Source organism: Erythrolamprus reginae, chromosome 2 (genome assembly GCF_031021105.1).
Source record: "Erythrolamprus reginae isolate rEryReg1 chromosome 2, rEryReg1.hap1, whole genome shotgun sequence".
Lineage (NCBI taxonomy): Eukaryota > Metazoa > Chordata > Lepidosauria > Squamata > Dipsadidae > Erythrolamprus > Erythrolamprus reginae.
The window spans coordinates 97,551,899-97,579,309 of NC_091951.1; the positions used below are offsets into that span (position 1 = coordinate 97,551,899).

Consider the following 27,411-nt stretch of genomic DNA (forward strand, 5'->3'; position numbering starts at 1 on the left):
GGTCCCCGCGGAGACTGCGATTGTTTTGGCTTAATCGTCGAAGAAATTACCTGCCTTAGAAGCCTCGCTTCTCCTGGCAGTATCGCTATCAGTCGGGGAAGGGAGATGACAGCATGAAGAGATTTGAAAAGGAAGGGATACACAAACGCGACAACCGTTAAAATCCCTTCATACGGAAACAATGGAATGGCTGAAACAAGCATTCTGGACAGTAACAATTTGTGGTACAGGGTGCCTGAATTCAATTGTGTTCATCATGAAAATGTATTTAGATTATCCTAATCATATATGCCTGCTATAGTTTGCACAGCCTGCAGATGATTACAGTAGCTCTTTTTGACCCTTACAATATAGTATAAAGATATATAATATTTCCGAAGAAATCATTGTGCTGGAATGCAATTTTGTGGCTATAATTTATTTGTTACATAATTATTTGCAAGTTCTTAAGGGGTGTGCATATGCACACTGTTGTGCCTACTGTCCCTGTCCTACTATCCTATTGCCTAATTTATCTGTACCTACTTTGCTAATGTTTATGCTTGTACCAATACCTACTATCTTGCACATGTTTGACTAAATAAATGAATAAATAATAAAATAAATCTTAGTAATAAAAATATGTTTTCTTCAGCCAGTCTCTAATTTTCACCTAATATTCTTGATTTAGAGTGCGTCAAGACCTGTCATGGCTTCAAAACGGAAATTGTTCAAACCTCAAGCTTACAGTGGAAATCTGTTAGAAGAATTACCAAGTATGTAAAGATGGAACCTTTCTTATATAAAATCCCTTTGTCAGGGACACTAAACAAAGGAATACTATTTTATTTATTTATTTATTAGACATGTATGCCGCCCCCCTCCGAGGACCCAGAGCGGCTCATAACATGCAATACAAAACAATGTGTATACAAATCTAATAGTTAAAACAGTAACCTAAAAATCCCATTATGTTAAAAAACAGTCAGTCTACTCAATCACATCCACGCATAACATTTAACGGTCAGAGAAGAAGGGGGCATGGTCTAGTTGCCCCATGCCTGGCAACATAGATGGGTCTTCAGGGTCTTGGGAAAGGCGAGGAGGGTGGGGACAGTGCAAATCTCTGTAGGGAGCTGATTCCAGAGGGCCAGGGCTGCCACAGAGAAGGCTCTTCCCCTAGGCCCCGCCAGACAACATTGTCTGGTCGACTGGAGAAGGCCAACTCTATGGGACCTTATTGGTCACTGGGATTTGTGCAGCAGAAGGCAGTCCTATAAGTAATCTTTGAATTGTGTCGGGAAACCAATTGGCAGCCAATTGGAATGTTGGAGAGACATGGGTGTATCTGGGAAGACCCATGACAGCTGGCACAGCTGCATTCTTCATGATTTGAAGTTTCCTTTTAGCAGCAACAAGAACAAGCTTTTAATTCCCACTTTAAGTAACTTCATTTTAATATTAGATTTGTTTTACTATAATGTTTTTTATTATTGTTGTGAGCAGCCCTGAGTGTTGTTGTTGTTATTATTATTATTATTATTATTATTAAATTAAGTACCTTCCCTCTACCCCCCCATATCATAAGCAGTGAATATGAAATGTTAATTGTTTGCTTTCAATATTGTCAAAAATAAGTTGTCATAAATTTTCAAATACCTATTTTATGTAGTTAGCATAGAATTTTATACTGCTCAGTTATAAACATTGATCCACAAATGTTGTTGTAGTTGCAATGGTTGAGGACATCCATGCTCCATGTTATTTATATCTGTATAACAATAGCACATGTTCTGCCTCATAGTACTTTACAGTCCTCTCTAAGCAATTTACAGAATCCGCATATTATCCTAACAATCTGGATCCTCATTTTAACATTCTCAGAAGTATGGAAAGCTAAGTTATGCTTGAGCCAGTCAGAACTGAACTCCAGGCAGTGAGCAGTAAGTTAGCCTGCAGTACTGCATTCTAATCACTGCGCCACCACAGCTCCTATATGCCTGTTGATGGCTGATTTGTCTAATAATGAGGCTTCCAGAAATTCTCTGGTGTTTTTGGACTTGGCTTGATTTAGGATACTCAAACTTTCCCATTTACAATTATGGTAGGTCTATCCATTCGTTGTGAAATTAAGGAATTTTCATTATATCTTCGGACTGCTAGTTGTTTATGGATATAATCTGCCTGTTAGTCCAACATTGTGGTTTTTGAAGTACAGTGGTCCCTCGATCATCGCGAGGGTTCCGTTCCAGGACCCCAAGCGATGATCGATTTTTCGCGAAGTAGCGGTGCGGGGGCTGTTGCTGGGGCCGCTTCCCAGCTGGGGAGCGGAGCTGGGGTGTCCCCAAGCGCGCGCGCGTTGCTGGGGCCGCTTCCCAGCTGGGGAGCGGAGCTGGGGTTTCCGCAAGCGCGCGCGCACCGCCCGCCCACCCACGCTGTTGCTGGGGCCGCTTCCCAGCTGGGGAGCGGAGCTGGGGTTTCCCCAAGCGCGCGCGCACCGCCCGCCCGCCCACGCTGTTGCTGGGGCCGCTTCCCAGCTGGGGAGCGGAGCTGGGGTTTCCCCAAGCGCGCGCGCGTTGCTGGGGCCGCTTCCCAGCTGGGGAGTGGAGCTGGGGTTTCCCCAAGCGCGCGCGCACCGCCCGCCCACGCTGTTGCTGGGGCCGCTTCCCAGCTGGGGAGCGGAGCTGGGGTGTCCCCGCGTGTGCCGCCCGCCCGCCCACGCCGTTGCTCGCGCTGCCGCTGGGGTCTTACGGGGCAAGAGGGGGAAGACCCAGGGAAGCCGCCCAGCTTCCCAGCTGGGGAACTCCACCATCTACGCATGCGTGGCCATAGAAAAAAGGCACGCATGCGCAGATGGTGGAGTTTACTTCCGGGTTGAAAACTCGCGAAATAGCCCTTTCGCGATGCTCGAGGACGCGAAACTCGAGGGATCACTGTACTTACTCTGTATGCTGTAGAATAGATGACTCCTGTTTTTTCTTCTGGGGCTGGTTTCTGTACTATGGTTATGCCATGTTGTGGTAATATGTTGTAATCATAGATTTTTAAGCACTGAAATTAAGGAATAAGATATTGCTGGAGAGTGATGTTCTAGGCCTAATTATGTGCTGAATAAAATCTTAATTCTTCCTCTATGGAAAGGCAACAAAGTCTAGGCTCAGTAAGCAAGCTGCAGACCATGTATGGACTTGGTATACAATGTGAAGAAAAACCAATAGCTAAACTTCCATATAAGGATGCATTACTGACATTCCTTTGCAATCACATAATCAAAGGAAAAAGCAAGGAATGCAGCTTCTGAGAAGCTTGCCTTATAAGGTGCAAAAGTAAATAGTTGCTGGAATGTATGTGGCGCTCGCGAATTGGTCATTCTGTACCACATGTCAGAGCTGTGAATACACAATAAATAGGAGAGATCTGGATCCATTCGAGGTCGTCCTCCCATCGAGAAAACATTCTCTCTGTCATTTCATTCTGATGTGACAATTCATGGCATGCTGTGCCTTCCCCGAGGGCGACCCACTGAAGGAGGGCTGCATGCCTTTAGTAATAGTCTGTTGGTGGTTTCTGGGATGTTTTGATATACGGCAGTGTCATCCTTTTCACAGCTCGTGTTGTTTATGCTGTATTGGATTAAGCAGTCAGGAACATTGAAGTTGTGTCTGTGTCCATTTTGTTAGAAGATATTGTTATATAGATGATCTGTTTCCTTTTTCTGATGTTCAGGTTATTGCAGTATATTTGTGCTTGTCTAAATAGGGCTCTTACAGTTTCTATTGTGGAGGTTGGGATGTTATTTTGGTAGTGCAGCACTTGGTTGATTTCAGTTATTTTATGATAGACTTGTGATTCTAATTTATCATCACTGTCTCTGCTGATAAGTATATCCAGGAAGGATAATGTGTTGCTGTTGTTGTTTTCTTCTTTCCCTAGTAACTTTTATTCCTTTGAAGATGTAGATGGCAAAAGTATCTTCTATGTACCAGATCTATACTTTGGGTTCTAACATTTGTTAATCTGAAAATATACTACCAATTCCTGATTTTTTGCCACTAACACATATATCCTTCTAATAATGTCTACATTAATCAGTATAATAATCTTAATTTGAATGTACAGTGGTACCTCTACCTAAGAACACCTTTACTTAAGATCTTTTCTAGATAAGAACTGGGTGTTCAAGATTTTTTTGCCTCTTCTTAAGAACCATTTTCTACTTAAGAACCTGAGCCCGGAAAAATTTCCCAGGAAATTTGAAAGTGGCACAAAGGCCCGGCCAGTTTCCTGCCATTTCCCTTTTAATCCCGGCCATCTCGGGCTTTTCTGGGCTGCCAGAGGAGACTTTCAGTGGTGCTTAATGAGGCTTTGGCAGTCCAGAGCGAATGAAGCATTTTCCTTTCTCTGGGCGCTTGGAGAGGGAATAAACCTTTCCAAGAGAAAAGAAACGCTCCCTTAGCTCTGGCAGCTCAGAGGGAACTGAGCGTTTTCCTTTCTCTGGGCGCTTGGAGAGGGAATAAATCACTTCGCTGTGGTGACTCCCTCGCGCTGCCTCCCATACACCCAGTGTGAGGTTGCCTCCCGGAACGTCTGGGTGCAGAAAGGCAAAAGGGGGTACTTCGCCCTGTCCGGATCAACTCGGCGTCAGCCAAACCAAGGAGTCACCACAGTGAAGGAAAGGCGCCGGCTACAAAGCGAGTGAGCGAGAGGAGAGTGGAGCCCTTCAGCATGGGAAGGAAGAGAAAGCAGATAGCCGCCGCCGCCTTTCAGTCAAAGGAGCAGGAGGTTCCCCCCTCTCGCCCACCTGGTTTTCTCTCTCTGGCGCAGTGTATAGGAGGCAGTCTTACGCCGGGTGTATGGGAGGTGTGTACTCCTCCTCGCTGCTGCAGAGTCCCTCTTTTTTTTTAAGCCTTAAAGTTTTCGATTTTTTTTATTCCCCTCACTTCACCTTCTTCCTTCAGCAGCGACTGTCCTCCTCTTCTTCCTTCTCCTCCCATTGAATTCTGAGCTTTTATTTCTTGCCTACTAGGCTTGCACGCATTATTTGCTTTTACATTGATTCCTATGGGAAAAATTGCTTCTACTTACAAACTTTTCCACTTAAGAACCTGGCCATGAAACAAATTAAGTTCTTAAGTAGAGGTATAAACTTCTTGATAGAATCATGTTTGAGAGTCCTGACAAAAGGATGTAGTGTACTAGAGAATGCAATTCAGGAAAAAAAGTTTAAGCACCACTGATTTTGTTTTAATTCATTATGAGCATCATGTCCAGCAATTATGATCGCAATATACAGACCTACTCTTAGATGCTTATAAGACAGAACCATTTTTTATTCTTTTCCCTCTATAGTATCTACAATTGGTTTTTCAGAAAGTGTTTTACAATCCCTTGCATTTCTGTTTCAAGGCAGAAATAACAAAAAAAGGGGGGTTATAACTTTTTTACTTGAATGTTGAATGTTTTTTACTTATGCATTTAGCTGTTGTGATTCCATATTAATCCCAACATTCATTTTGCTTATGTTTTCTTATTAGAAACAAAAAGGCCTCGAACTTCTGGAAAGAAAAAATCTGTTTTACAGGATGATGATATAGAAAACAATAATGTTTTTGGGCATCTCCTTAAGACTGCAGGGATTACACTGAAAGCAGGAGAAAAACAGAATGAAATAGGTATTGTTTGTTGTGCTGACTTCTTTGATAAAAGGAGTACTTGGTGTTGCAAATCGGGGGGGGTGTGTGTGTCTTTTTTTCCCTTTTTCTTTTTCTTGAAGACTTTTGAGTCAGAAACAGGAAGGATTTCAGTTATATTTTTTTGTAAGGAACATTCTATTGGGTTTGGTTCCAAGTGAGGAAAAAGACACTGGAAGCATGGGACTTCTTGGAAAGAAGAGGACAGTAGGATCACATGGTCTGAGGTCCCAGGGAACAAGGGATCTCATGCCTCAAGGATGTTGAAGGAGAGAAGGGCCTGAGATGCTGAGAGTGCCTGTTTTATACCCTCTATTGAGCTCCACCTTAAGATTTTCCTGTTCCTTTACAGAAATGTATCCCATTGGCTGTTAGGCTCCGATGGGACAACTGCTGGGACAACTGCTGGGACAACTCTGTAGGCTGTCCTGAGTCCCAGGCTTGGCTAATGTAATCTTCCCAGATAATCCCATCACCCTGGAGCTATTAACAAAGTTGGGAGAATGAGTGAGCTAGGCCATTCCTTGATGGCAAATTGACAAAGGTGGGGGCTAGGAGTCTTTTTTCCTGCCTAAAAGCATGGTTCTCAGCCAGGAATACATATAATATTCTGCCTTTTTAATCTTTCCTAAAATATTTTATTCCTCTAGAAGTGGGGTGGAGTGCTAACATCCTAAATTTGAAATAAATATCTATCACAAAATTGATAATGGTGGTAGCGACGATGATTAGTTTGTATTGTGTTTTTATATTATCTTTTCAACATACATTATATTAAATGTAACTATATTATGTTCTTCCTTATTTACTGCCAAATTGTGACTCCCCTATTACCTTTGGGAAACCTAGTTTATTGATTCTTCATGGCATTTCAGTTTCTCTTCCCCCAGCTCCCAATTGATTAATGTTTCTGGAAAACCTTGCAGTTTTTTGTCTGTTTATGGATATTTACCAAGAATATTTTTGCAAAGAGAAGAAAACATTGATGTGTTAACATCAATGTCAAAAAGTGCATGACAAACCAAATTCAGTGAGTCAGAAATAAAAAAGCAAAGGCTTCTTCTCTTGATTGGATGCAATTTGGCACAAGGCAGATCTCCCAGAAAAATATATAATTATTGCATTTTCTTATTATGAAATTTTTAAAAAGCTGTTGGATTTCTGCCAGCTGTCATGGAGCGTTTAAAGACAAGGGAAGGCGACATTTTAGAATAATCTGATGTAGATACATATTTTTATGAATGATTCTCGTGATATTTTTTTTATAGCCGTAGATGGAGCAATTTTCCAGAAAAAGTTGCATCAGTCCTTAAGAAAACACCCTTCTTATCCACAGGTATGACATTTCTGAAATTATATTGATATACTGTATATTTATTTCAAACCCACATAGCAAAGAGCTGAAAAGCAATGATGACTTTTATGATTGATCAGTTTTCCTTTCTGTGTCCCTTTTTAAAATTAGATTGTTGCAGAATTCATCAGTGGTTTGGATTCCCACATTGAAAACAGAGATCAGTTTAGGAATTGTCTTTTACCATGCATACCTGCACAAAATCAAGAAATGAAGTAAGTGAAAAGAGTTGTTTGATGCTTGAAAACTATCACCCAAATGTTTCAAAATTATAGTTACCTTCAGTGGTATTGAAAAAATCTCTGATGATGTACATGAACTTACCTGAATGGGGATAGGGATAAAAGCACTAATGTAAATTGATGCACCTTTTAGAGGGCAGACCAAAAGCATACACTGTAAGTAAATGCTATAGTAATTGACTGAAAGTTATAAATCTGTTCTTTTATATTTTGTTTAAAGAATTCAAAGATTATTCCAGTGCAAATACCTAGTTTTTAATTCACGTTTCCACTTGCCAGTTAGATTATGCAACTAATCAGCAAATTTTCTAGAATGAATTTGTAAAAGGAGTAACATAAAGCTATATTTCTCCTTCGTAGTGATGCAGTGCATTCGTATTGCGAAAGCCTCATTAAATTGCTTCTTGGTATTGAGATATTACAGGTATGTTTATCATTTGATTCCCATTTTCCTCTGACAATCAGTGCCACTAAGGCATTAGACTGAATTTGTGGGAAAGATAGAAGTGGAGGGAAATGGAGTTCAAATGTAGTCTATTCCTATTTTCCTATCTTTCTCCAATCATCTGTAATTATTATTCTGCTCTGTTTTGTCCAGGGTTACAAAGAGAACTGTACTCTCATTCAAGCTAACTCAGTATATAACTCATACCCTTGCCTGAATCTATGGAGCTTGGAGAGAGGCAAGAGTATGATTGTGTACAGCCCAGTTTCTCCCTACAACATAAATATAACATAAAAAATGTAAAAAGCCTGGCTCCCCCCCCCCCCCCGATGCCAATTGCCTCTCTGCTGCCTGCCCCTTGTCCAGCACTCATTTTTAATTTGTGCCTTAAACCAGGAGAGAAGGGGAGGAGACGTGTGTGTGTGTGAGAAAGGCTTTGGGTGCAGCCGCCGCGACCAGCGGCGGAGCTCCATCCAGCTCCGTCCTTGCAGTTCCTGCGCCGGGCTCTCCTCCTCCGGAGCGATAACGGATCTTCCACCAGCACCGTGTAAATGATATTGCTGGGTTCAGGCAGCGGGGTGGTGGAAGAGGAGGAGGAGGCGGCAGCGGAGGTGAGGGGCTTGGAAGCAGCCGTCCCCACCCCCGCAGCACAAAGTGGTCGTGGCAGTCAGGGGCTGCTGTCAAGCCTGGCAGCAGTGAGTAAAGCTGCCCGCCAGGGGAAGTGCCGTGTTTGAAAAGCTGCGGCTTGGGCGCGAGAGGAGGGTGGCTCGGGGTTCCTCTCTCTTTCCTTCCCCCCCTCCCCCCGCTGTTACCTCCCCTTCTGTGGGTTGCTTCCCCCTGGCAGTCTTCCTCCGCGCGGCCTCCTCTCCTTTCTCCCTCCCCCTCTCCGGTTCTTTCGGATTCTGCTTAGCACCCCTGTCTATCGGAGCGGAGAGGGGTTTGGCGGTTTCAAGGTGGTCCTGCTCAGTGAAGGCTGCATGGGGAAGACTTCTCTAGTCCTCCATTACTGTGAGAACAAGTTCAATGACAAGCATATCACCACTCTGTAGGCATCTTTTCTAATCAGGAAGCTAAATATTGGAGGAAAAAGGAGTAAAATTGCTCCTCCTCTGGATAATTGCTCCTCCCCTCGGAGCTGGAGCAAGCGGCGGCTGTCAGGTTTTTAAAAAACATTTTAAAATTTTTTTTTAAACCCCGTGGTGTTCAAAAAAACCGGTGGAGTATGTTTTTCATTAATATTTTTTGAAAACCTGTGGTATAGCCCTTCCGCAAAAGTCGGACCCACAAATGTCAAGGGACCACTGTAGTTCTGTTTCACTTTAAACTGGGCTTCAGAGAGGCACAAAGGATGAATAACAAACTGATCACTTTCTTCCAGATTTGAATTGTTGACTACAAATCAGATAATTGATTTATAGTCTCTCTCTCTCTCTCTCTCTGTGTGTGTGTGTGTGTGTGTCTCTCTCTCTCTCTGTGTATGTATGAAGTAACAGTTTTTATTTTCAAAATGTGGATGTTTGTATTACAATCAGAAAATGGATTTGTAGTCTCTAAATTTAAAACTAAGTTCATTGTAAATATTTGCATTAACTTTTTTATGCTACATTAACTAAGATTCCCCAATATTTGTAATGGATTTAGTCAAGCTGAAAAAGTAAAATATTTGAATAGATTCAACTTTTATCTTAAATTCAGGAAATAGAATTTGTCCCCTCTGAAACAAAAAGCTATTGTATCATTTTGCTTGTAGACATCACCAATGTTTTTATGTACTATTAATTGATACTTTAGGAAAATGTTTTTGCATTATTTTGTACAAGATTTTGCACACAATATAAACAATTTTCTCAAAACACTTTTATCTTTTTCTTTTTGGAAGCCTGCTGTAATAAAACTGTTATTTGAAAAGCTCCCTGAATTTTTTCAGGAAAGGTAAGTAAATCTGGGGTAGATTTGCAGTTAAAAACTATGAAATGGAGGGATGGGATAGGATGGGATAAGATAAGAACCTTTTAATGTATTTAAGGTAGAACATTATCTATCACATCTGTTTTTTACTGTTGTTGTTTTGGAATCCTAAAAATGGGATCTGGTTTGCATTGAAGGGGAAAAAATACAGTTGACTGGCATAAGTAATTTGTTTGTAGTCCTAGGCAGTACACAATGAAAGATTGACATTCAGTTTCTTATGATATGTATACATTATGCTGTAAAAGGCCAGATTTACATGGCAAAATAAACAAATAGTCTGGTGAATTGTAATTCAATTTATTTAAATGCCTAGTGTAGATTGTTACATGGCTCAGTCAATGTTCCTAATGTTATTTATGTTATGCATTATGCCTTTATTTCCAGTAAAACGGCTTAGAGAGATTGTGTTGAAAAAAAGAAATTTGGATCGTATCTAGACAAACAATTGATAGATTTTAGAATATAACTAGTATTAGTAGTAAGGAAGATAGTGCACTTGATCTCTTCTCCCCTTTTGTGATTTTTTGGTCATTTTTATTTTTCAGCGTTGGCAGTGATGGATTAAATTTGCCTCGGCTGATTGTCAATCAATTGAAATGGCTTGACAGGATAGTTGACAACAAGGCAAGACCACATAGTAGACAATTAGAAACTCTTTCTCAGGGTTCATTTTAAAATTCATCTGGTGCTGTATCTTACAATATAATTTGTGCAATGCTACTTGAAATCATGCTGTTGAGAAGTCAAAGGGTGTTTATAACTGGGTTAAAATGAAATATGTATTTATTATGTTTGCTTACTTTGCTTTATTACAGAGATGAAGTTCATTGCATATATCAGACTAAGTAATCTAAAACCAATTTCGTGAAAATTTTTCCAGAATTAAAAATTCATTTTATAGGGTCTAAAATGCAGCAGATATTGTTACAGATAATAGCTAGGACTTAGCTTGTACAGAGAAACAATTTATGGGGCTTCTTGTAACAAAATCAAGCTTTGTTGTTGTTGTTCTTATTCTTATTGTTGTTGTTGTTGTTGCTATTATGGTTGTTGTTGTTGTTATTATTATTATTATTATTATATTTTCTACCCATTTCACTTTGACGTGATTTTATTTATGAAATTTATATACCGTTCAGAGTCACTTTGGATAGTGTCATGGGCAGCATATAAATTTAATAAAATAAAATAAAGTTTGATTTTGATTTATAGCAAAATGTTTGATATACTATATAAATATATTTCTAATACATAATCAGTATTTTAGATATGTATGTACAGTATATATCTCTGGCTTGCCAGTATTTTGTTTAAGCAGTCACATAGAGATTGCATGCAGAAAAACTGTTTTCTTGAATTTCTATGACCTCATGCTTTGTTACTTGTAGGATCTTGTTTCAATGATCATGCAGATGGTTTATGTTTCACCTCCATCAATTCAACATGATATCATCACAAGTCTGCCAGAAATTCTGGAAGATTCCCAGCATAGTGAAATTGCCAAGCAACTTAGGTAAATATGATTTACAGTGCTTTAAAAATACTCTTCCTGTATTGTTACGGTTTTCTGGCATTTTCCAACAACACTATGTCATTTAGGATAACATATGAATTAATAGAGACCATGACCAAATTAGCTAAGTTGGTGAAAGGCCTTGAATTTTTAATATTCTGTTATAATCCATTCCTGCTAAGTTTTATGGGATATCCATTTAAAGAAATGAGGCAATCTAGACTTTGGAATTGTTTATAAGAACAGCCCAGGAACCAGAAAAATAAGAAAAATCATAACAGAGGGAGACAGGGAAAAGGTCCTAACTCTTTTGATATCAATAAAGCTTGTTGCAAGCAATCTCCAAGAAATAAAGTCCTATGATGAGCAATTGGGAAAAAAACCCACACTATATAATATTGTGATTTTACTTTAAAAAGTGTATATTTTTTTGGCCTATTTTTAGTACTTTGTTAAAGGAGAACATTGGGCTTACCGTTCCAGTCCTTGATGCACTTTCCTGTTTGAATCTTGATATGGAACTTCTCTCTGAGGTATGGAATCTCCTGTCAGGAATTAAATTTGCTGTAATTTTGGAATCAGACAGAAACTCGTTAACTGTTCTATTCTGTATCCAGTGCAGGGAAGAAAGTTATACTAAAGAGGCAATTTTGTTTGTTCCACGTTTTCTTTGTTGGAAGGATTGTCTCTGTTATCTGAAAGTTCAAACTATTTCTAGAATGCAAGAAAGATTTGAATTTCCTAGTTTTTTTTTTAAATCTTAATGAGTTTTACATTAAAGTTAACTCAATATTTTGGGATAAGCACAAGCAAGGAATATACTGATAATGATTTTCTCATTTTCATATCTGAACAATTTTCTGTTCTCCCAATAGATACGCCAATCTGTCATGGTTTCAGTATCTGCTGTAAAAATTGAAGATTTACCTGTAATAGTTAAATTTATTCTTCATTCCATGAAGGCCACTGAAGCAACAGAGGTAAAATATCTATCCTCACCATCAAAGATGTTCAATTTGAATATTATATTTTTGGAATAGTCCACAGTATAATAAAAATAGAAAAAACAGCTTAATTTTTATGTACAAATGACAGGCTCCAGTGTTAACTCACACCTGAAACACTTACCATTGGCATCATTTCAGATTATTTTCATCTCCCCTTTTTCATACCTAGGTAGATAAGAAGATGTTTTGAGTTTGGTTTGTTTCAGTTTGGTTCATAATTCATTACAATTGGTTCTAAGCAGTTTCTTATTCTATCACAGTAAACAGCATTAAAATCACTGAAAAGAAATTACCGTATTTTCCGGCGTATAAGACGACTTTTTAACCCCTGAAAATCTTTTCCAAAGTGGGGGGTCGTCTTATAGGCCGGATACTGCGCCCATTCCACAGCCGCGGGCGGGAGGAGGCCGGGAGCGGGATTGAGGGGGGGGAGCGGACCCGCGCTCACTTTCGGCTCCGGGGAAAGGAAAAAGCGCTGCTGTTGCTGCTGTCGCTGCCGCCTGAGGCGGCGGCACTCGAATCTGGCGTGGTGGAAAATCTGGAGGCAGGCAAAGATTTTCCACCACGCCAGATTCGAGTGCCGCCGCCTCAGGCGGCAGCGACAGCAACAACAGCAGCGCGTTGATGAAGCCGGCGAGGGAGCTCCGGAATCGGTTGGCGCTCGCCCGACGCCTTGTTTTTTTATTTCCCCCTTTGGTTTCTCTTCACAGGCGGGAGTTCGGGAGGCAAGGGAGCGCTCGAGGAGACAGCGTCTTGCGGCATCGCTCAGCAACTTCTTTTTCTTTTCGGCGCCATAGCCATCCGCAGTCCCCGGAGCCGAAAGTGAGCGCGGGTCCGCTCCGCCCGCCCGGTTTGCAAGCGGCGGAGATCCCGGGCTGCTTGGCCGAGCGGGGCTTCCATTCAGGACGGGGGCAGGAGGGAGGGAGGGAAGGGAAACGCAGCCCTTTGCCTCAACCCGCGGGCTCCGGGGACTGCGGGTGGCTATGGCGCCGAAAGGAAAAAGAAGTTGCTGAGCGTCCCTTCGTCATAAACCCAACGGGAGGCGATGCCGCAAGACGCTGTCTCCTCGAGCGCTCCCTTGCCTCCCGAACTCCCGCCTCTGAAGAGAAACCAAAGGGGGAAATAAAAAAACAAGGCGTCGGGCGAGCGCCAACCGATTCCGGAGCTCCCTCGCCGGCTTCATCGAAGCGCTGCTATTGCTGGACGACGCCACTCCCGCCGCCGGCTTTGCTGGGGTGGAGCGCCACTCCCGGCGGCAGGAACTGCGGGGGGTAGCCGGCGTAACGAGCCCTTGCCACAGCTATCCGCCGCTTCTTTGTTCTCCGCCTTGCCTCCGCTACTCCCGCCGCCGCCTTTGCCTCTTGCCCGGCGGGGAGAGCAAAGGCGGCGGCGGGAATAGCGGAGGCGAGGCGGAGAAGAAAGAAGCGGCGGATAGCTGCAGCAAGAGCTTGTTAGCCGGAGCGTACGCCGGCTACCCCCCGCAGTTCCTGCCGCCGGGAAGCAGCCCCTTTACATTAGCGGTGGCTGCAACGGCACTGGCGATGCGGCCGCTAGCCGCTCCGAGCGGTGTGGGAACGCCCACCCCTCTCACAGTCCGGTCCCGGGCTGACAGTAAAGGGGCTGCTTCCCATCCTCCTGCCAGCTTGCTCAGAAGGAAACCTTCTGAGAAGGAGGATGGGAAGCAGCCCCTTTACTGTCATCCCGGGACCGGACTGTGAGAGGGGTGGGCGTTCCCACAGCGCTCGGAGCGGCTAGCGGCCGGATCACCAGCGCCGCTGTAGCCACCGTTGTGGGAGGAGCCTCAGAAAGAAAATAAGAGAGAACAAGAGAGAGAGAGAACAAGAGAGAGGGAGAGAGGTGATTCTTGAAGCATATGGTAAAAAGCACCCAAATAATAAGATACACCCCCCCCCAGCCCACACCTGTGTTTGAAAAGAATAAAAGAGAAAAAAAAACCCAGCCCTCAACTGGTTTTGGAAATGGTTCGAGTGTGTATACACACACACACACACACGTAAGGGGGGGAGAGAGACAGGGATGGAAAAAGAGGAGAAGTGAGAGGGAGAAGGAATGAGGGAAAAAGGGAGGAAGAGAGAGAAATGAGAAACATGAGAGAGAAAAGGGGGAAAGACAGGAGAATAACCCAGAAATGAGACAGTGGTATAAATTTGAGGAGGGATGATTGATGATTGACTGTATTTATAAGGGGATGTTACATGGGATTGTATATATGAGGGGGTTATTTATGTGTGTGTGTGTGTGTGTGTGTGTGTGTGTGTGTGTGTATGTATTTATTTATTTATTAGATTTGTGTAATTTTGGTTGGTGGTGTGCCCCAGGATTTTGTAAATGTAAAAAATGTGCTGCGGCTCAAAAAAGGTTGAAAATCACTGCTCTAGCAGGTGGTAAATCAGCACTCCTTTTAACTGACAAGGGAGCCATTTCCCAGACTTTGATCATTTCCCCAGGTATTTTTGTACCTACTTGACCAACATTATTAGTGGTTGCAAAATTGAATGTTAAACTGGATGCATTTATTTCTGCCTGTTTGTATTTGTTCTTATGTTTAACCATTGAAAATGTACTTTTCCTCCAAAAAGAATCATCTTTCCATATTTCTTAGGCAACATTTTAAAATAACTTTAAAAGCTGAGGTCATATTATTCACCCTGCTCTGTATCATAGCACACTGCACAGTACTGAAAATTGGCAGGGTCACTAATTAAACCCGACAAGTTAAAATCTGTTTAAGTGACATTGCAAGAGGATAAAGACAGAAAGTGCGGAAAGAGGAAAAAATGGATGGGCTGTTTGGATTGCCATATCATGATATCACATACAGATTCTCATTCCATAATAGATTCTCACATAGGTGTCAGCATGCTGCATGTTAGACTGAAAGATACCTGCAGAATAGATGGTAGGAGAAAGAAAAATAGCCAGGTTCACCTTTTTGTGTTGACAAATTATGATGAGTTATAATAATAAACTTAATTGTGGTGAGGAGAAATATGAGAGGCAGACAAGACAGATAGACAGAGACATATGGAGAGATAGACAGAAGAGTGCTCCCACTTGGCTCTCTCTCTCTAAATAATTCATTCATAATTTTAACAATAAGATCTTCATCATTAGTAATTAAAATATTGTGTTATCATGTTCAGAAATGATTTTTTTCTCAATGCAAGTACATCATAGACCTAGACTCAGTCAGGTCTATGATGTACAGAAGAGGGGTAGTCTTATACGGCGAGTATATCTCAAATTCTATATTTTAACTGGAAAAGTTAGGGGGTCGTCTTATACGCCCAGTCGTCTTATACGCCGGAAAATACGGTAGATAAATTACAAAACTTACACAGTAAACTATCCCTATGTTAATGATCACCTAAAGCATGCAGAAAGAATCACTTGTTTCCACTTCTCATAGGCCTACTGAAGTAACAAGGCTCTGATCGCCTTCCCCAATTATGCTGGGTCAATTTAAATTTGGGGAAAGGGATTGCTCTTGCAGGAAAGGGGCCAATATTTGAAAAAGCCTTTCCCCAGGAACTGTATAGGTGATTTTCTTTAAGATGGGTACCTCAAGGGAACCTGTACTTAAGCAGGCAGAATTTACTGGGAATTGCTTTAAACTTTAGGAGGGATGTTTTGAACTTGAAATGTTTACAATCTGTAATATTTACAAGACTTGTGTTTAAAAAGCAGCTTTTTTACATGACAGTAATGGACTAGGAATAAGAAGACTCAGGTTTTACTCCACTCACAGTCACAAAGCTCACTGAGTGACTTCGGACAGTTATTCCATCTCACCCCACCCACATTATAGGCTTGCTGCAGGAGAAAAAATAGAAGAAAGGAGCACCATGCATGCTGCCTTGTGCTTCTCTTTAAAAGGCAGGGTGTATACCTGATAATTAATGTATTATTTTTAAGTTGGTTGATATTTGTATAAATATGGAATATATATTAATTGGTGTTATACAAAAATGTTAAAAACTGCATATAAAAATATTCCATTGCAGTCTTTGTATGCTGTTTCCTTTTGTCTTCCATTTTACTCATATTTCCTAATAATCTTCTTGAATACATTGTTGTTGCACAAATGAATTTGAATAATACATGCTGTCATGCAGGTAATTTCTGACCTTCGTAAGAAGCTGAATCTGGAATCATGTGCTGCCCTTCCAAGTATCCAGGCTTCTCAAAGCAAACTCAGTAGCCATGCACCATCAAGGTCTGTACATACTATCAATATCTGTTTAAGTTAGCCTTACTCTATGCCAATACCTAGTGCCTAAAATAAGGTAAATCCAACAACTATGATAACACATTGTTTAAAAGAAACTCTAAAGCCTTACCTTTATCAAACTTATTTTAATACTGTTAATGCTGAATTAGTGTTTGCTGTCCTTTGACTCTTCTCTTGTGCTTCTTTTCAGTCTATCTGCAAGCCAAATGAGTATTAACAAGGATTCTTTCAAGCTCCTTTTTGAAGTACTAAAGTCGGCTCTTAAATTTCAGAAGTGTGTATTAGAAGGTTGGATAAAGGTTAAATTTTTTCCCTTTTTATTTGCTTTAGGCATGCTCTCTTTTAAACAAGCTTTAGTACAGCTATCTTATGTTTTCTGTGTTTTATTGAGGGGTTCCTCTTTCTTGTAAAATTGGCACTAAATGTGGTTCTCTATCTTTGGGTATTGTCCCTATGTTTCTGAGTTTTCCATGATGCTCAAATGTCAGTACTGTAGTTGAAACTGCAACTTATTAGAAGCAAAACATGTGTTCTGTCTTTTTGACAATTTAGAGTGCATCACTACAATTTTTACTAAAAATTATCCAATTTTTCTCAAATATGTAGAATTTAATATTTTGGCAATTAACAGATTTGTGCTCCTGAAGAGTTATTAGATTTTATTTATGAATGCTATATAAGCAATTATAGAACTTCGTAATGTGCATAATCCATCTTTCTTGTTCTAGGCTATTGAGAATATTCCTTCTGCCTCTGATCATAAGGTAATCCTATTTAGATTCGGTACTAGCTATTTTCCTCTTAGAATATTCTTTGTAGGCTTCTTATTGCACGAGACTCTTAATTTTTAAAGAACCTTGCCATTGTTTACTTCCTTTTTTATTTTGGATTTAATATTTTCATAATTAGCTTAGCATTTTTATTTTTTAAAAGGTCCTGGATATGATAATGCTGTTAATAATCTATGCTACAAATACCAAAAATAAGAAGCAAATTGAGAGATTGTTGAAGAGTAAGATTCAGTCGAGTTGTTTGCGAGAGCAATTGCTGCAGAATGCCTTCCGATATCATTCACTGGTAGGTTCTTTGCTGTGATGCAATTCAGCACATTGGGCGGGTTTTCTTATTTTTCTTTCTAAATTAAACCTTGCAAAAGTTACTTCTTTGTTGGCCCGTGGCCCTGTTTATTTTCTCCCCATGTTTGTAAATATTGTACTGCCATAAATCATTAATCAGATTAATGTATGGAGAAAGCCACACTATTTTTGTGATTGTGATATAGGTTCAGTTGGTGAAATGACTTTCTGCTTTCTCCATAAATATCCTGTTTTCCTGAAGAAAATGACGGGTGTCCTTACCTTAAGATTCAATATATAGTTAGCATCCATAAAGGCAGAAATAAATTATTGTTCATCATTTCAAATAGATGAATTAATAGCAGCAGTCAGATGTTTAACTGCAAGATTAAATCTGTGTCAAACACTGGGAGCAGAGGTTGACTCTTCCAAGCTCTTGGACTCATGATGGAGCCCATCTTCAGGGAACTTGTTTAACTGATTTTATGTGATTAGTAAATTTTAGAGTAGCATAAATATGATCAGCTATGGAAAGACAAAGATGTATTTTTGAAGCCCCTGGTCTACCTTTTATGGTTTCAGGTTATGAGAGATCTTTTCCCAGCAATCTTGTCAGTTGCTCAGAGTTTTGTGAACTCAGCAGATCCTTGTGTTGTCTCTTTTGGCAGCTGCATGTACAAGCAAGCATTCACCGCTTTTGATTCTTACTGTCAGCAGGTACAAAACATGCATATATTTGTGACATGCATTTCTATTATATTTATTTTTTATACATATGCAGTTTTGAATAACTCATTTGGAGAGGAAAAGGGCATAATAGAGTATTAAATAATGAATAAATAATAATTTATATATATTTGTGACTATTTGTAAGGCTCTGTGCATATTTCTTTAAAAATATTTCTACTTCTAATGCAATAAGTTTTTCTGCCGTGTTTATACATTACCCTTTATAACTTGTTCACTTTGAGATTGATCAGTTCTGTGTAAGCTTGACTTTTCTCTTTCACTTAATTAATTACTCTTTCTTCATTTTTACTTTGTGATTCAATCCTCAATCCTGCTAATTTGACCACATTACCTCAATGTGCTTTGTCCTACTTATCATTCATTTTTCCCCAATCTGATTTAATCAATAGCCATTTAATTTTTAAAACTAGTTTCTTCCTGTTTTACCACATTCCTGTTACATTCAAATTATTTTTATATGTATCATTTCCTGATCAGCAAATATCTTTCCATAGTACATGAACTGATGACTAGTTTTAATTTTTAGCATTTACCTTGTATTTTACAGTCATTTACTCCATGTTCCCTGAAAAACAAATATACTTCAGTCTTTGATACATTTTTTCACATCCATACACTTTGCTCTGTCATACATTATATCTACCATTTGCTGCACATCATTTGGAATTGCAATCAACAATGCAATGTTTATCCATGGATACATTATAAAAAAGAAGGGGACAACATTGTTCTAGTCTTCAGACTAATTCCATTTATTATCTTGCATACTTAACTTGTTAGTGCGGATTCAAGCTTATACTCTCTATAATAACTTTATCTTATAATAACATATTATTTCCTTCAAAAATATCATTGCCCTGTTAATCTTCCTGACTATTATTTTGCCACTATTTTCCCCTCTTTTTGAACATTATACATTATACAGTATTTGTCTTCTTATTTTGTTGCAAAAATGATCCTTACTTTATTTTCCGTACCTGTATGTGTGTGTGTGACTAGACTGTAAGGTTATAGTGGAAACAAGCATAATTTTTTAGATATATACTCAGTATACATTTGCCATTCTCATTATTTTTGGGTTTCAAAATACCTTCTTTTTTCTTGTCTTATTCCCACTTATTTGTTCCATGTCATCTAGATAGAATCTTTTTTCCTCTTAGATCACTTTCATTCACAATGTTGCACACTTATCCCCCAAATTTATTTCCAGTTATGTGTGATTAACATTTATTGGAAGAGAACATGCAAAAGTAGGATTTCTACTTTCATGCATATCCAGAAGAACCTAGATGACACCAATTCTTTCTTAGTAACATAACAGTTTAGCCCTGTCATAGATTCGGTAATTAAATCTGCACTTCTTAATTTTTTTCTTTTCTCTTTTACCCTGTTACATTCCAATTTATAGTCTTTCATATGTTATTATCATTTGTAGATGGGACTATAGCTGTGTAATGCTGTGGTCTTAAATCAGTTGAAGCTTCCATGTAATATTTTTGAGGAAAATCCAGTAGGCTACATAGCAGTCTTGCTATATTTTTGCCACATGTAGCATTGAACTAATGACTTATGATACATTTTATTTTGTATGTAACAAAAGCAGCTAAAGCCCAGTTTTACTGTAAGACTCAGGCTCTTCAGTGCAAGTAAAATAAAATGAAATACAAAACCTTCCATAACACCAAATAAAATAAAAAATAAAATAGTTTTTGAAACAAGAAACACTGTTCAAACAAAGATTAAAAACCAAAAATCTAAAACTGAAATTCCCTTTTCCAGGACTATCCATGTTCTTTAAACACAATGAGAACATTAGAGATACTTTGTGTGATTCTTTGTGTGGCTTGTTTAGATGTAATAAGTTTTCCAATTGCTAGACAACCAGATAAACCTGGAAGTCTTTAGGAAGGATTTTTCAACCATTCCTTACCAGTTTCAACCCTAGCAGGCAAATGCTATTCTGTTCAAAATTACAGCAAAACATTTATACTTTAAATTTTTTATTTCCTACTTTGCTTTTGTGCAGGAGATTGTGGGTGCCTTGGTTGCTCATGTATGTGGTGGCAACAAAGTTGAAGTGGATGTTTCTCTGGATACATTAACTGATCTTGTGTCTGTCCATACCTCATCAGTTGTTCCTTACGTTGTCTTTCTGAAGGTAAGCATGGCTCAACACTGGAAGCTTTGATTAAGGTATATTTAACTAATTCTCTGCAGTGTTAAAAATTGGAATTTTTGTGAAAAGACAAAATAAACATATTTTAAAATAGCATTTTTTAATTCTTTCAGATACCAAAATATTTTTAATTCTGTCTACTTTGTGATAGCCCACAACAAATAACCATACAATACCTTTTAATTGTGTAATATTGCATATTTCTCACTAAGGGAAAAAAAGAGATTGATTAAATAAAATAGGGGAATTAATTTGATAGTGGAAGGTACATGAGATTTTTTAAAGAAGAAGGATCTACTTCTTTCTTCAAAGAAAAGATTTATATCAATTTTGGCATATTTGGTTTCGAAAATAACTCTTAGTATGCATTTTTGCCACAAGAATGTTAAGATGGATTTTCTGGATCAGAGCACTTAATTGTTGGAAGAATCTCACAACCAGCTGATACTAAATTGGCTGTGGCAAGAGGGCCACTGGTCCATTTTCTACCTGTCTTTGACACAAAGAAATCTAATAGAAGTGTTCCAGTTTTCTTCTGCTTATTTGCTTGAGGTACTCATAATATTCTAAAGTACTGAGCATGAACTTTCCTTTCAGAGCATCTTGGACTATATGGATAATCTTGGTCCACAGCAAATCCGGAAGCTATTTCACATTCTCAGCATGCTGGCATTTAGCCAGGGGCATAGAAACAGCCACATCCAGGTGAGTGGACCCCTGATAGCTGACTTTAGCCCTGCAAGGTGGGCCAGATTAACAAATATATGCCATATACAACTACTTTTATTGTAAATTATAGAAAGCTTGAACGTGCTTTCCCCAACCCTCACTTTATCTTCCTGTGAACTAGGAAGTGATATGTCTGAGATGTTTTCTCAAATTATCTTATCCATCTGGGCTCAAGTCTGGCCATCTAACTTAAAGATTGCATTGGTAGTGGCTTTTCCCTCAAGATCATTCCCTATGTCCTCTACATTTGAAGATATTGGGGCTGGTTCTCTATTTGGTTTTAAATATCTAGATGCCAAGGTAGAAAAAAGGTTTCACGCATAGTGGGTATATTATGTCAATGTTTTTTGTAAAAAGTTGGAGCCATGTATAAATCTAGATGTTTTCCAAATCCAGTATAGTATAACATAAAATTAAATATAAGTTGCCTAAATAACTCAAGTGAGATTTAGTTTATTATTTGAGAATCCTTGGACACAATCTGAAGTTAGTTGGGGGAAAGATCAAAAGCAACATGAGAAAATATTATTTTACTGAAAGAGTAGTAGATCCTTGGAACAAACTTCCAGCAGACGTAGTTGGTAAATCCACAGTAACTGAATTTAAACATGCCTGGGATAAACATATATCCATTGTAAGATAAAATACAGGAAATAGTATAAGGGCAGACTAGATGGACCATGAGGTCTTTTTCTGCCGTCAGTCTTCTATGTTTCTATGTTTCTATACATTTTTATATGAATGCATTGCTTTTCAGATATTTTTGCTTGCTTTAATTTCATTCTTGGTCTAAAAATTTGCAAATGCATTTTACAAAGAGCAATCACTAATTATTAAAGCATAGTATACTCTTGCACTGAGTTCCAAGGGGGAAATTGTAATTTTAAAATATCTTTCAATTTATAGAACAGAATAGTATTACAGTGATCCCCCGTTTATTGCGTCCCCAACCATTGCGAACAGGGTACTTCGCGATTTTTCAACCCGGAAGTCAAAATACCATCTACGCATGCGTGCGTTTTTTCTATGGGCACGCATGCGTAGATGGCAACCGGGAGATCAGCTGCTGGGTGGCTTTCCTGGGTCTTCCCCCTCTTGCTGGCGTCAGCGAGGAGTTTCCCCACCGCCCACGCAAACTCCTCGCTGCCGCCCGCCCTTCGCCCGCCCACGCCGTTCATTCTCGCCGCACGGGCCTGTCCACGCTGTCTCTCGGCGCTTTCGAGCTGAGTCGGGGAGCGAGTTCGCTCCCGGACTCAGCACGAAAGCGCCGAGAGACAGCGCCAAGGAACGGGCCTGTCCACGCTGTCTCTCGGCGCTTTCGAGCTGAGTCGGGGAGCGAGTTCGCTCCCGGACTCAGCACGAAAGCGCCGAGAGACAGCGCCAAGGAACGGGCCTGTCCACGCTGTCTCTCGGCGCTTTCGAGCTGAGTCGGGGAGCGAGTTCGCTCCCGGACTCAGCACGAAAGCGCCGAGAGACAGCGCCAAGGAACGGGCCTGTCCACGCTGTCTCTCGGCGCTTTCGAGCTGAGTCGGGGAGCGAACTCGCTCCCGGACTCAGCACGAAAGCGCCGAGAGACAGCGCCAAGGAACGGGCCTGTCCACGCTGTCTCTCGGCGCTTTCGAGCTGAGTCGGGGAGCGAGTTCGCTCCCGGACTCAGCACGAAAGCGCCGAGAGACAGCGCCAAGGAACGGGCCTGTCCACACTGTCTCTCGGCGCTTTCGAGCTGAGTCGGGGAGCGAGTTCGCTCCCGGACTCAGCACGAAAGCGCCGAGAGACAGCGCCAAGGAACGGGCCTGTCCACGCTGTCTCTCGGCGCTTTCGAGCTGAGTCGGGGAGCGAGTTCGCTCCCGGACTCAGCACGAAAGCGCCGAGAGACAGCGCCAAGGAACGGGCCTGTCCACGCTGTCTCTCGGCGCTTTCGAGCTGAGTCGGGGAGCGAGTTCGCTCCCGGACTCAGCACGAAAGCGCCGAGAGACAGCGCCAAGGAACGGGCCTGTCCACGCTGTCTCTCGGCGCTTTCGAGCTGAGTCGGGGAGCGAGTTCGCTCCCGGACTCAGCACGAAAGCGCCGAGAGACAGCGCCAAGGAACGGGCCTGTCCACGCTGTCTCTCGGCGCTTTCGAGCTGAGTCGGGGAGCGAGTTCGCTCCCGGACTCAGCACGAAAGCGCCGAGAGACAGCGCCAAGGAACGGGCCTGTCCACGCTGTCTCTCTGCGCTTTCGAGCTGAGTCCGGGAGCGAATTCGCTCCCGGACTCAGCTCGAAAGCGCCGAGAGACAGCGCCCCCCGGACCCCCAACCCGGGTTTGGGGGGCTGCTAGGAAGCCCCCCATGCCGGCGGCAAACAGCCGCGCCGCCCCCAATCTTCGGCTCCTCGCTAGCGCTGTGGGAGTAAAAACACCATCTGCACATGCGCAGATGGTGTTTTTACTTCCGCATCGCTACTTCGCGAAAACCCGCTCGTTGCGGGGGCTCCTGGAACGGAACCCTCGCAACGAGCGGGGGATCACTGTATTTCTTTTTGTATGCTTTGTTAGTTCTGTTCCAACTGTTTAGGCATTGCTTACAATTCAGGAAAAGTAGATTTATCTCTCATACTTCAGTTTTTGTAATACTTAGTTTTTTTTCCACACAGGATGATATGCACATGGTGATTAGAAAACAGCTCTCAAGTACTATCCCTAAGTATAAACGTATTGGGATTATTGGAGCAGTTACCATGGTTGGCAGTATGGCAGCCAAGAGGTGAGCAAGCAAGGATCCCATCATGATGAAAGGTCAAGTATAGACGAACTCCAGATCATTACATAACAGTGGGTTAGAATTATAAAAAATATGAAAGTTAAGGGAGTAATGAACAGTATCAATGGAATAGGAGGAGTTTCCTGCATTCATTTTGAACTCCTCAGAACATCAGCAATGTTCCAGTAATTCTCTGGTTCAGACTAAGAAATGATATGTGAAGGTTTGGCTGCATCAGACATCCTTAATTAATGTCACACCTAATTTCAGGAGCAAAGAAAATGGGAAACTGCTGGAAAGGGAACAGATGAGCAAGGAACAACACAGACAGGCAAGTTGAGTTGTTTCTATATAGCCGGTTTCTAGTCCTACCAGGAAAATGTGAAATTATTCTTTTTTCCTAGCTTTAATGAGGAAAAGTAGTTGGAGAAGGATTTGTCCTCCATTTTTTCTTTTTCTGTTTTTCTGTACTGCAGATATGGGCAATTCATCGGCCATATCCATACTGATTCAGCTGTATACAGTATTTCTTTGTGGCTGAAATTTTGATGGCAAAACAGTTTTCCTTACTTGTCACAACTTGTAAAAGTAATAACTGCAATTCAGAGTTACATGGAAACTAGATTATTGCCCAGTGGAAGGGCCATCAGTATAAACCTGGGAGTAAGATGAGTAGAAGTTTTCAGAGAAGCCCAGATGGAGGAAGCACATGAGACTTTAAATCTTTTAAGAAATATTCTTAAGTTACTCCACCTGGGTGATTGCATGTTTTTTTAATGTTCAAAAGAAAACTTGCATTGAGTAAAAGGGATGAGGATGGAGTCTTGCCTTCAACTGCCTGAACCTGCAGTTTTCTTGGCAAGATTTTTGGAAAGGCCCTTGCCTTCTTGCCTAGGACTGAAATAGATACGTTTACAGGCATTACAATTCCCCTTTAATATTAATACATCAGGCATCAATCAAATTCTGGGACTCTTTTCAATGAATCTTCAATCTACTGGTCAGAAAAGGCTGTGGATAAAGATAGAGAAACGGATGGATTGATGAGGTTACTTAGTTTGGTAATGAAAAGCTAAGAAAACAACCAAGGTCAGAGAGCATCAAGGATCCAGCAATATAGATCTATTGGCAGAACAATCTTACTCTAATATAAAATTTACTTTCGAGGTCAGTTGTAGGGGGATTGGTTACAATTGGAAACACACACACACACACACACACACCTTTGTAAATCCTCATTCCTTTTGTATATCCCACTTCTCCCACACCTATACCGGGCAGATTTCTATATAAACCAGCAATGCTATTAATTTGGAATGTTTGGAATATTTACAGCTTTTTAAAAAATGAACTATTGAAATACCACTCCAAATTAACAGAGAATCTTCCTTCTTGTGCCATATCTGCAATCGGACGTTGGCGATCATGTTGGCAATCCTATCTTTGTCAACAGCAGCATGAAAACGTGCTGCTGAGTTTTGTCCAAACCAATCCATTAGGTTTTAAAGCCATGATGTTCTTCTGCCTGGACCTCCTTTGCCTTCAATCTTTCCCTGGAGGATTAAGTGAAGGATTAAGTAACAGAGATTGGGATAGTAAAAAGAGGCTATTTTTAAAATTAAAATACCTTTTAGAGTCATATTTAAAAGAAAATCTATTCTTTCTGGGTCCAATGGGGTATGATTGCTTGGAAAGGCAACTGCCTAAGGACATTCTGATGCAGAGTATTTTCTATGTGCCTAATGCTATTTGAAGTAATCTGGAATGCTTCTCACAGTATGCGGTCTGAATCTATGTCATTGTAAGAAAAAAGCAGAGCAGACTGAGGTGAAAGATGGAGTTACTGTAAATATATCATCAGTTTGGAATAATTGCCTTTCCTCAAGAAAACCAAACCCAGCCCTCTGTGAATTTCGTTGGTCCTCCATTGGTTATCTAAAATTTAGTTCTGATCATTAGTTGACTAGATTCTTCTGTATAGATAGCAATAACAAACTCTGTGCTTTGAACTCAATGAATATTCCTGGTTATTTGTGCCTGACGTTTATGTGCCTAAAGCCAAGGACTCTTCTTTTTTTTTTCTCTCCCTCCCTCTGCAGATCACAACTTTGCTGGAGCTTGTATTCTCCTGTTGTGGGCAGGTTCCTCATGCCTTGGCTTTGTACTATGACGAACTTGCCAACTTAATTCAGAAAGGAAATCTGGATTTGCAGATTCTGGTAGGATACAGAGTTCTGGGTTTATACCCTTTACCTTATTGCATAATCACGGCCAACTTTTAAAGCACTTGTTTCTTTCTTTTTTAAGTTCATGGAATCTTTTGAAAAAAGTTTGAAGCACGGAGAGCTATTGATTAGATATAATTTAATATTGTTTACTTTTTTCACGTAAAAAATTACTGCAGCAATTTTTGCAAGAGTGCTTTGCACTCCCATTTAGAATAAAATAAACTTACAATAAAGCATGTTCAATATTATAAATTTGAAGAAAATAATTAATCTCTCTATTGTTCTACAACTCCAATTAATTTGCTTGTGGCAAATTTGTTTTCCCTCCCCTTAAGGCCTGGATTAAGGACTATGTGGTCCAAGACTTTGAGAGCGATTTTGTCACAGATCTTCTCCAGATAGAAAATAGGTATTTCCAAAAACTATTATAATCCCTCCTAAAAATAAATAAATTTGGTATTTTTATATACTGTTGACATTTGGTTTCTTTCCAGTACTTTCCCATTCCCGGTAAAAGCCCTTTATGGCTTGGAAGATGATGAAAGCCAGGCGGGTATTGCTATTAACCTTCTGCCCCTGTTGTCCCAAAGCTTTTCCATGAACCTGGAGGTAACAGCTGCAGAAAGCAAGGACAAAAGGTTAGAGTTGCCTCCTTTTTTTTTCTTTTTTCTTTTTGCACACCTGAAGTGCTTGGCCAGTTTTCTAGAAGCAGATGCTGTCTGAATCTAAATTAGATCCTTCTATCCAGCGTAGTTTAGAAAATGTGATCTCAACACATTTGGAGGATAATAGATTGGGCAGGGCAAGCTAGGGTGTGCAAGAGTGTTAATGGAAAACCCTCTTATGAAAATCAAAATTATCAAGAAAAAGCTAGTTTAGTTATTTTGCTCAGTGCCTTGGAAATGGGAAATTTGGGAGGGGAAAGGATTGCAATCATTGAGTACACCTTTTCAAAGTGGGTTCCAGTCCTTCTGGTTTGGTTGTGCAGACTGATTGGCAGCAGCATTCTAGACTTTCATGTGGAATTCTATCCTGAAGAGGCCATGCTTTTGTCCTCTTTTGCTATAAGCAGGATTTTTCTCAGTTAAATGTAGTTTAATTGTTAACATTTGATCAATATTGTAATGTGTGGGTAGATTTTTCTCTCTTGTCAGATTCTTGCAATTCCCGTTTCTATGCATGTCTTAAAAGTGAAGGTTTGCTGATGTGAGGAAGTAGTTCTTAAATGTTTGATCTCCTGAGACTACAATCTAGTTGAAC

The 27,411-nt window shown here is 40.5% G+C and overlaps 1 protein-coding gene across 3 annotated transcripts in view; it reads left to right on the forward strand.

The window, feature by feature from the left end:
* Window positions 1–27,411, forward strand: part of FANCD2 (FA complementation group D2) — a 63,591-nt gene that overhangs the window by 131 nt on the left and 36,049 nt on the right. Inside the window, exons 1-23 of one of the 3 annotated variants that reach the window (XM_070738865.1) lie at window positions 13–95; window positions 670–755; window positions 5,514–5,651; window positions 6,938–7,005; window positions 7,135–7,238; window positions 7,626–7,689; window positions 9,590–9,642; window positions 10,227–10,305; window positions 11,070–11,194; window positions 11,640–11,727; window positions 12,070–12,174; window positions 16,338–16,438; window positions 16,644–16,752; window positions 17,182–17,217; window positions 17,387–17,530; window positions 18,112–18,246; window positions 20,306–20,437; window positions 21,053–21,160; window positions 23,817–23,926; window positions 24,194–24,254; window positions 26,023–26,142; window positions 26,487–26,560; window positions 26,646–26,789. In XM_070738865.1, coding sequence (XP_070594966.1) covers window positions 689–755; window positions 5,514–5,651; window positions 6,938–7,005; window positions 7,135–7,238; window positions 7,626–7,689; window positions 9,590–9,642; window positions 10,227–10,305; window positions 11,070–11,194; window positions 11,640–11,727; window positions 12,070–12,174; window positions 16,338–16,438; window positions 16,644–16,752; window positions 17,182–17,217; window positions 17,387–17,530; window positions 18,112–18,246; window positions 20,306–20,437; window positions 21,053–21,160; window positions 23,817–23,926; window positions 24,194–24,254; window positions 26,023–26,142; window positions 26,487–26,560; window positions 26,646–26,789 — 2,165 coding nt within the window. In that variant the 5' untranslated portion in view covers window positions 13–95; window positions 670–688. Of the gene's footprint in view, window positions 1–12; window positions 96–669; window positions 756–5,513; window positions 5,652–6,937; window positions 7,006–7,134; window positions 7,239–7,625; window positions 7,690–9,589; window positions 9,643–10,226; window positions 10,306–11,069; window positions 11,195–11,639; window positions 11,728–12,069; window positions 12,175–16,337; window positions 16,439–16,643; window positions 16,753–17,181; window positions 17,218–17,386; window positions 17,531–18,111; window positions 18,247–20,305; window positions 20,438–21,052; window positions 21,161–23,816; window positions 23,927–24,193; window positions 24,255–26,022; window positions 26,143–26,486; window positions 26,561–26,645; window positions 26,790–27,411 lie in introns of those variants that run through there. The other 2 variants (XM_070738864.1, XM_070738866.1) reach the window with 2 other exon arrangements.